The sequence below is a fragment of the Eschscholzia californica genome, unplaced genomic scaffold (assembly GCF_041429995.1).
Source record: "Eschscholzia californica isolate CP2 unplaced genomic scaffold, dmEscCali1.0.p SCAF_3, whole genome shotgun sequence".
Lineage (NCBI taxonomy): Eukaryota > Viridiplantae > Streptophyta > Magnoliopsida > Ranunculales > Papaveraceae > Eschscholzia > Eschscholzia californica.
In genome coordinates this window covers 33,583,891-33,593,484 of record NW_028238420.1, presented here as the reverse complement: position 1 = coordinate 33,593,484, position 9,594 = coordinate 33,583,891, and the positions used below count along the sequence as shown (strand labels likewise).

Genomic DNA, 9,594 nt, shown 5'->3' with positions numbered 1-9,594 from the left:
ACTTTCATTGTGGCCCCTCCTACCTCATCAAAGCCTTGATGTCTACCAGACCTTAAAAACTAGGAAAGGAGAACTCTAATACGGAATGGGGTCAAATTCGAGCTACATATATATATATATATATATATATATATATATCTGTATGTGTGTGACATGTGTCCGTGGGAAACGTATTCTCGTACCAAACCTTTTCTATTCACCATACCTGACACCACCTTCCAGTGTCAGATACCGATTTCTTGTTCTTCTGTCCTTGTTATGCATATGTTTTATGATTATCTAGTTTGTTTAGAGACATCCACTTCTTTAGTAATCGGTGTTTCCTGCGCACACCAAATTTGATGGTTAAAACTTCAACTTGGCAACTTTCCTACTTAGGCTGATCTGTTCATGCATTGTGCATCTTCACTGTCCAATTTTCGCTGCTCTTTTGGGTCTCAGATAGTTGATTATATCTCCATGAGATTTTCAGTTTTCTAAATATCTCGCTTTAGGCTTCTACAGACGAGTTTGTGCTTTTCTAAATATCAGGAAGCTTCTGCACTGGCCTTCGAAAGAACAAATAAAAAGGAAGCACCATCCCGTAATAGACCAAGAGAGGTTTCTCCGCAGAAAAGTCTTCAAGGTGCTTACTCATGCATTAACTGCATCTTCAGTATCAAACTTTTATGTACCACTTGAATAGGTATTATAACTTTTCTGGTGATTGAGTTTTAGTTCTTTTGGATTAACATTGACTGGTTTTCAGATGCTGGGACTGTTGTAGAATGTGGGGTGAGAAAAAGCACCAGAATCAAGACAACACCATTAGAATACTGGAAAGGTAAGCGTTTCTTATTTGCACGAATACATAAATGTAGGCTTTCCTTCTCTTACTCGGATATGATTCAAGTTTTCCACATCTTATTTTTTAGTATTTACTTTGTTTTGAGCTCTTCGATTAATGACACCTCTAAGTTGCACTCAACAATAACTACTTCTTAACTATTTTAGTTAGAGAAACCCTTTTGGTTCATCTCTTTCACCTTATCATTTTTATTCCTCTGTCAGTTTTTTGGTGATAGTAGTTTGTGACACAATTAATAAGCGTCGAATTATTTTTTGCAGACCACTTAACAGTACTTGGGTTGAAGTACGAGTCTCCATCAAGGAGGAAAAAAGAAAAGCTGCTTTGAGAGTGAAGTCTTTTGTTTCAGACGAATATAAAGAGTTTGTCAAAAAAGTAGCATTTCATTGATCTCTCTCTCTGTCCTTCAAATTGAGGCATCCTATTGGGAAGTCTTCTTCGTCTGTTGTTCATGGTCTCCTGAATTTCTACATTGGTTGTCAAAGAATATAAGAGAGAGGTTAGGGATGGTGATGTTGCTAAGGTTTAGTGGAATTGGGAAAAGAACAAAGAATAGAAACACTTGTTATCAATGATAAAGAACATAAAAGAAATATCTATATTGAAAACAAATACTCTACAAAACTACAATTCCTCGTCTCTTTTTACAAAATTGAGAAAAGAACAAAGAATAGAAGACAGAAAATTGAAAAACTCAAATCGTATTATAAGTGTTGAGGAACTCCTCTTCCCATCCGGGTAGAAACTGATCGAGGTTATGAGATTCTTCAAATGAGAATGCATCAGGATCAAGAAATGAAGGGTGTCCATTAACCAAATCACTCTCAATTTGTGAAGAAGATGAATGTGGATCATTATTCAAAATTGCTTCCCAATCTGGATCAACATCATCTTCAATACAAGGGTTTAAGAAGGAATCAGAACCCATATCCTTCCAAATTTCATCATATTCATCCATATCCATGGCTATATGTTTCAGCTTAGACTCCAATGTTCCATGACAATACTTAAAAAAAGCAACTTCATCATCATCCTCACTACTACTGCTTGTTGTTGTAGTTTTAGGTTTAGGGGGGTTTACAAAATCACAACTTTTTTCAATGATTTAATCCATCTTCTTGGATTGATGACCTGCTGCTTTCTTATTAGGTTTTGAATCAGATGAGGACCCAGAACTTGAGTATTTCTTCCGATCATTGTGAGGAGTATTTTGTTGGTATCTTTGAAGGATGGGAAGAAGTTGATTTTTATTTGGAGGCCAAGTATGAAGAGATCCATCAGGAGCAAAAGAGATGAAAGCAACATCAATACCACAAAGAGTAGATAACTCAAATGCCTTTTTCTTCAAATTACATGTTTTTGATTCATAACTCTTCTTATTCATACCAGATTTCTTCATACCAGATTTCTCTTCAACATTATCAGCCCTCTTTCTCTTATTATTAGGGTTAGGGTTAGGGTTCATCATCATCATTTCTGATCTTGAATAAAACAGAGACAAATTAGCAGATATTGGTTTTGTTGGTTGGATATAGAGATGAATCAAGAGAGAAGAAAGTATTTTTAATGATTGTAGAGAGAGAGAAGAAAGTATTTTTAAGATGAGATTAATCAAGTTCTTGATGGATAATGAAGGGGTTGATATCTTGGTAGTGTGGGTGAGAGGGCAAGAGATGAATCAAGTTCTTGATCAAGAAATAGAGATTGGGTTGTTCACTTGGGTGAATTTCTAGAGAGAGAAAGAGAGATGAATATCAGGTTCTTGATTATGAAGAAGCACTGGTGGTGGTGGTGGTGGGGTGGATACTCCTATTTATGGAATTAGAAAAAGTAACCGTTAGACTGAGAGGTGAATTTTGAATATTGAGCCGTTGCCGCCTGAATATGTTCGGGAAGCAATATCAGCCGGTCGATTCCATTCGGACTGAATCCGCGTGAATAAATTGGGGAAGTAATATCAGCCGTTGATTCGTTCCCGGGTGAATAAGTTTGGGAAGTAATATCGGCCGTTCAATTTCTTTTCTTTTCTTTTCTTTTCTTTTCTCTGGTAGTAAATAATTATAAGGGTGTGTTTGTTTGGGTTACAATCTTGGCTTCCTATTCAAGAAACATCCCTTAGCATAAAACCCTACCTGTGTGGCTGTGTCCGAGCAAATAGCAACGTCCCTATTTCTTACGCTCAAAGCCTCAATGTCTTCGATGTTACAGATTAGATTGAAGAAACAAGAAGAAGATGAAGAAGAAGAAGATCAGCTGTACACTATTATAAAGGTTACTACCTCTTTACAGTAGTATTAGTAGGTTTAAATCGTTTGACAAAACAAATACTAATACTGATTTGAATCAATACCTCTAGGTTACACGAAATGAGGATCTTCTTGAACAGATAGGGAAGAACATTTATTTTGATCTTGTTGATCAAGACAAAGTCCGCAGTTTTCGAATCCAGAAACAGTTGCCTTTCAACCTTTTCAAGGTAACATCTCGTGATGTTGTTAGATGTAATCTTTACCCTAGTATTTAGTATGGTAATGGGGATGCAATCTATTCCTTTCAAGTAATTGAGTTTGATTGGATTAACAAAAACAGCTTCACATTTGTTCAAAGAAAAACACAGTGACAAAAGAATTTGGTGTACCTGTCCAACTTCAGCGTTTTTGGTTATGGGCAAAGTGTCAAAATCATACGTATCGTCCTGATCGTCCACTCACGCCTCAGGAGGAAACACTATCTGTAAATACCCTGCAAACATACGTATCGTTCTGATATTTGTGCAAAATGCTCTTCCGAAAATGTCTTTTCTGTGGCTTGTGCTAGTTCAAAAGGAAAGGAGTGACTGGTTTTTAGAGTTGGTGGATCTGGTAAAAAATGCACATAGAGCTTATAGTATTTCATTGTGGCATTGTAGGTTGGACAATTGAGGGACGGATCTAGTAAGGCTCACAATGCAGAACTAAGATAGTTTTAACTTTCCATACTTTTTCTTGGATTAAATTTACTTGCACTAGTGTTATGAAGCATTTCTTTGGTATCAGGTTTGTGGGGAGGCTCTTCCTGAAGGGTAGTAGTAAGCCCTTAGAAATCGTCAAAAAGCTTAATGAAATGGTTGGATTCTATCCGGATGATGAAATAGACTTGTATGAGGTCAGTCTTCTTTAATATTTGATTTGTTATGTCGTTCATGATAATGCAAATACTCATTTTACAAGCACCATATCTTGTTTACATTGAAAGCATCTGATGGCGTTATCTTCTGACTGCAGGAGATAAAGTTTGAGCCCGCAGTCATGTGTGATCCCATTGACAACAAAGCCACTTTTCGCTCTACTAGCCAGGTAATGTATGTAGCAAGTGATATACCATTGCAGTTCCACTTTTCGCTAACTTTTCTCTCTATTTACTGTTTAATTGTAACTTGTCTTTGCCTTTCCTTTATGATTTGTCTTGCAGCTTCAAGACGGGGATATAATATGTTTCCAGAAACCCCTTCCCGATGAAAAGCGGCCACAATGGCGATATCCTGATGTTCCTTCTTTTCTGGAATATGTTCACAATCGTCAGGTACATGACACTGCATTTCTTGTTATGCTCAAAGACAGGAGTAAAGGCTTGGGCTTTGAAATTGGGTAAGCTAAAACTAAGATAAATTTTGGCCTGGGTGATGTGTGGTATTAATCATCTGTATGCGGGTGGGGACATAGCCATAAACATGATAATACAAATGAAAAATCAATATACTATGTATAAATTTGTAAAAGAATTGGGTGAGGTGGTGAAATGTTAACATTTGAGCAGAACAAGAAAAAGAGATTGTTAGCCTTTTGAGTATATACTAGCTTATTTGATGTGTTAGATGTTTGGTTAAATCTGTATACCTCCTTATTGCTGCATTCTGACTAAATAATGTGATATCAAATGAACTGTGCAATAGAGTGATCTAAGAATATTGCCCATTAAAAAATACAAGGGGTCGCATTTGGGGCCCCTTGGATACTTCAAATCCTTTCAGAATTTGTGTTCATAAATTTTCTTTTATCCGTTTGACTTTCCATTAATATGTTTTGAACACTTCATGTATATTTCTCCATTAGGTTGTCCACTTCCGATCGCTGGAAAAACCAAAAGAAGATGATTTCTGTCTAGAACTGTAAGTACCTAAAAGTCCAAAAAAAAATGCTTTTCAATGATATTTGGTATTATGGTTGGAAGATTCTTATTCATGTCAATGTCAGGTCCAAGGTGTTAACTTATGATGACGTCACAAATAGAGTTTCTCGCCATCTCGGTTTGGATGATCCAACCAAGCTCAGATTTACACATCATAATTGTTACTCCCAGCAACCCAGGGCTCAACCCATTAAGTACCAGGGAGTGAATCATTTGTCTGATATGCTTGTTGACTTCAATCAGGTAGTCAATCATGTCTACCTAGCCAGGTTCTGGGCAAAAAATAAATGTTTTGGTTCGAGTAAATTTGTTATGAACTGAAAATCTTTCTGGATGTGTTATCAACAGACAACTGATATACTTTATTATGAAGTCCTGGACCTTCCTTTACCAGTACTTCAAGGTTTAAAAACTCTGACGATTGCTTTTCATCATGCAAAAAAGGATGACGTGAGTAAGCGTTTTACATTGATATTTGATTGTTTGGCAATGTCGAAAATTTACTATTGTGTTTATTATCCGTTTTTATTTGTGTCCCTCAGGTGGTGACTCATAGTATTAGACTTCCAAAGCAGAGTACAGTAGGTGATGTAATTGATGTCTTGAAGGCTAAGGTAATTTTAAGCGGTCATACTCTCTCACTTTGTTCTGATTCTTTTCCAATGTTATTATGCAGTTTGATAGAAAAGTTAGGCTTTGAGCCTTCAGCCAAGTGGTATTAAGCTTCGATCTGTGTATTCATTTCTTTAGAGTTTCACCACAAATGGAAGGAACCTGTCTTCGGATCGTTATATGGTGTGTCTATGTCTTGTTTGTTCACAAAACATCATTACTTGTTTCTTATATTTTATAGCTGAAATACAACTTTAGCTAGGATTGGAGTAACTTCAGTTTTGATCTATGTATCTTGCTTCCTATTAATCATTTTGCTCAAACAGAAATCCAAGTATTTGACTGAGGAAAATGTACTCGTGTAAACATTCTGAAACAGGTTGAGCTCTCCAACCCTGATGCAAAACTTAGACTGCTTGAAGTGTCCTGTCACAAGATCTATAAGGTAATCTTTTGGGTCGTCTAAATTTTTACGTGGACCCAAAAAAATGTGTCATATTGACTTTGTTTAACCTGATTCCTTAAGTAAGTCATTTATTCGTTACTGAAAGACGTTACGTCCTGATTCTTGAGTAAGTCATTTATACGTTACTGAAAGACTTTACGTTCTTTGCTTGGCCATTTGAATACGTTGATGACACTTCTTTGGAGATGGAGTGGCTTGAAATTGAGTTAATTTATTTTGCCTCTTATGAGAAACTGTAGTTATTTCAAGGAACTGTACTGGTGCAATGTCTTCAAAAGAAATTAAGCTTGTTGTAGGACTACCTCACCCTTTTGGGACTTGTAGGCTCAGATTAATTATCTTCAAACCGAACAGGACTAGTTTTGTGCATAAAATGCTTTGATGTGCTTAATTTGCACTGAAATCTCTGCAGGTCTTCCCGCTCAATGAAAAGATCGATAATTTAAATGATCGATATTGGACATTACGAGCAGAGGAGGTAAGTTAGTAGCAGCATTCTAAAATATTCTTTGAGTTTGTTTCCTTGACTTGAGCTTGAAATTTGTTTTTCATACATGCTAGTTTTTTTTTTTTTTGATGAAAGTCATACATGCTAGTTGTTTCCTTGACCTTCACAACAGATTCCCGAGGAGGAAAAGAACGTGGGTCCTTATGATCGTCTGATTCATGTTTATCACTTTATGAAAGATGCATCTCAAAACCAGATGGTGAACAAATACTAACTTAAAAGAAATTGTAATATCACTTTTGGTCCAGGTAGCATACCCTACTGTTTGAATTATCAATTATTACGTGGCCCCAACTGCAGGTTCAAAATTTTGGGGAACCCTTCATCTTGATCATCCATGAAGGAGAGACTTTAGCAGAAGTGAAAATGCGAATACAAAAGAAACTGCAGGTCCCTGAGGATGAGTTTGCTAAGGTATTAAACGTTGTTCTGCAAATACCTTTTTTGCCGATGTCAGCTTACGATTCGATAAACTGATGTACTGATATCGTGGTCTTTAAACTTCTCATCAGTGGAAATTTGCGTTTCTGTCAATGGGTCGACCCGAGTACCTTGAGGATGCGGACATAGTTTCCACTTGTTTCCAGGTCCGTCTGGCTGAACTTATTGTTTATCTTCTGTTTTTTCTTCCAAGATTTATTTTGAAGCAACGACTTACCAATACTTCTCATTTCAGAGAAGAGCTGTTTATGGAGCATGGGAGCAGTATCTTGGTCTGGAACACCCTGACAATGGCCCCAAAAGAGCTCATACCGCTAATCAGGTAAACTTTCATCAATGACAAAGAGAAAGAGATGACAGCAACTTGTGTTTTCATTGATCAGAGAAGAACTAAAATAAAGGTTTAGGGACCCTATTTGTAGGCCGCGGCTAACACTGATGCTCTGGTCTACTATAGCAGTTTATAGTGGATTTAAGCTCTTCGAAAACCCTAATTGTTTTGAGCTCTTCCACTGATAACACCTCTAAGTTGCACTCAACAACTCTTTTCTTCATTTCCTATTCAAATGAGTTAAATGAAAGTTATGATTCTTTATATAGTTTCTTTATCGTAAGTTATCACAAATTACTTTGTGTATCAGCAACAAATAACGCCCTTTCAGTGGTCCCTTTCTTCTGTGATTCCTGCTGCTGAATCAACAGTGAGTATCCTGCTTCTTTTATACAAGAAACTATTGCTTAATTATTTTAGTTAGAGAAACCCTTTTGCAGACCACTTAACAGTACTTGGATTGAAGTAGGAGTCTCCAGCAAAGAGCAAAAAAGAAAAACCTGTTTTCAGAGTGAATTCATTTGTTTCAGACGAATATAAAGAGCTTGTCGAAAAAGTAGCTTTTCATTGATCTCTTTCCTTCAAATTGAGGCATCCTATTTCGAATGTCTTGTTCGTCTGTTCATGGATGGTCTCCTGAATTTTCCACATTGGTTGTGAAATCGCATGTTTGTTAACCTCTATAAAGTAGCTTTTCATTGATCTATCTCCTGAATTTTCAGTGTATGTATCTGAATATGGTTTGAAAGTTGAGGTTTTGGCCACATGCTCAACTAATGTTTGTCCTTCCACTTGAATACAAGAAATCATGGAAAAGAATTATAATAATCGCATCTTAACAATGAAAAAAAGAAACCCTAAAAAATATTTGTATTGAAAAGCAAATCTACTACAATCTCTCCTCTCTTTACAAAATCAAATTGGAGACATCCTCCTCCCAAATCCTAACTATATGAAAACACAAAAATATTGAATACAAAAAAAGAAATTGAACTTGGAAACCATTCCCCCTCCACTACAATCTCATTGATAAGTTGAGGAACTCTTGTTCCCAGTCCCATTCAATCTCACTATCATCATCCCCATTATAATATTTCAAATAAAATTCTTCAAATTCTTTCAATTTAGACTCAATTTTTCCAAGAAAATCTTTCAAATAACCAATTTCATCATCATCCTCACTTGTTGTTGTAGTTTTAGGAGGGGGGTTTTCACAACTTCTTGATTTTCCATCTTCGGTTTGTGGTGGTGGTTGATCCACCATATTCTTGGATTGTTGAGTTGATTTCTTATTAGGTTTTAAATCAAATGAGGACCCAGAAGACTTGATGTATTTCTTCTTATCATCATTAGGAGGAGTATTTTGTTGGTATCTTTGAGCAATGGGAAGAAGTTGATTTTGATTTGGAGGCCAAGTACTACTAAGAGAACCATCAGGAGCAAAAGAGATGAAAGCAACATCAACACCACAAAGAGTAGATAACTCAAATGTCTTTTTCTTCAAATTACATGTTTTTGATTCGTAACTCTTCTTCTTCATACCAGATTTCTCTTCAACATTATCAGCCCTCTTTCTCTTATTATTAGGGTTAGGGTTAGTGTTCATCATCATAATTTCTGATCTTGAATAAAACAGAGACAAATTACTAGAGATTGGTTTGGTTATTTGGAGATGAATCAAGAGAGAAGAAAATGGTATTTTAATGACTGTAGAGAGATCAGTAAATAGAGATTGAGATGAGATGAATCAAGTTCTTGATTGATAATGAAGCCGTTAGATATATTGACAGATTGGGGTAGTAATCGATTGAGATTGAGATGAGATTAATCAAGAGAGAGAGAAAGAAAGAGAGATGAATATCAGGTTCTTGATTATGAAGAAGCGCTGGTGGTGGTGGTGGTGGTGGATACCCCTATTTATGGAATTAGAAAAAGTAACCGTTAGACTGAGAGGTAATTTTTGAATAATTAGCCGTTGGCGCCTGAATATGTTCGGGAATCAATATCAGCCGTTGATTCGATTGTGGCGTGCATAAGTTCTTGATAACAGTTAAGAGTAGTGGAGAGGGTTTAATTTTAAAATCTGAAGATTAGTAGTTCTTCATTGATTGCGACTGAATCCGCGTGAATAAATTGGGGGAAGTAATATCAGCTGTTGATACCCTTTGGATAAGTTTGGGAAGTAATATCAGCCGTTCAATTTATCTTCTTTTACTATCTGG

General features: G+C 36.3%; 1 protein-coding gene across 1 annotated transcript; it reads left to right on the top strand.

Moving 5' to 3' along the window:
- Nucleotides 1-2,987: 2,987 nt before the first annotated feature.
- On the top strand, nt 2,988-8,078 carry LOC147549703 (ubiquitin C-terminal hydrolase 13-like). Its single transcript, XM_086671312.1, has 18 exons — nt 2,988-3,118; nt 3,204-3,323; nt 3,465-3,580; nt 3,756-3,991; nt 4,111-4,182; nt 4,298-4,408; nt 4,939-4,994; nt 5,080-5,257; nt 5,363-5,464; nt 5,557-5,628; nt 6,006-6,071; nt 6,505-6,570; nt 6,713-6,799; nt 6,901-7,014; nt 7,113-7,187; nt 7,277-7,363; nt 7,683-7,742; nt 7,813-8,078. The coding sequence occupies exons 4-18, from the start codon at nt 3,860-3,862 to the stop codon at nt 7,819-7,821; spliced, it is 1,287 nt and encodes a 428-aa protein (XP_086527438.1). The 5' UTR covers nt 2,988-3,118; nt 3,204-3,323; nt 3,465-3,580; nt 3,756-3,859; the 3' UTR covers nt 7,822-8,078.
- Nucleotides 8,079-9,594: the final 1,516 nt, after the last annotated feature.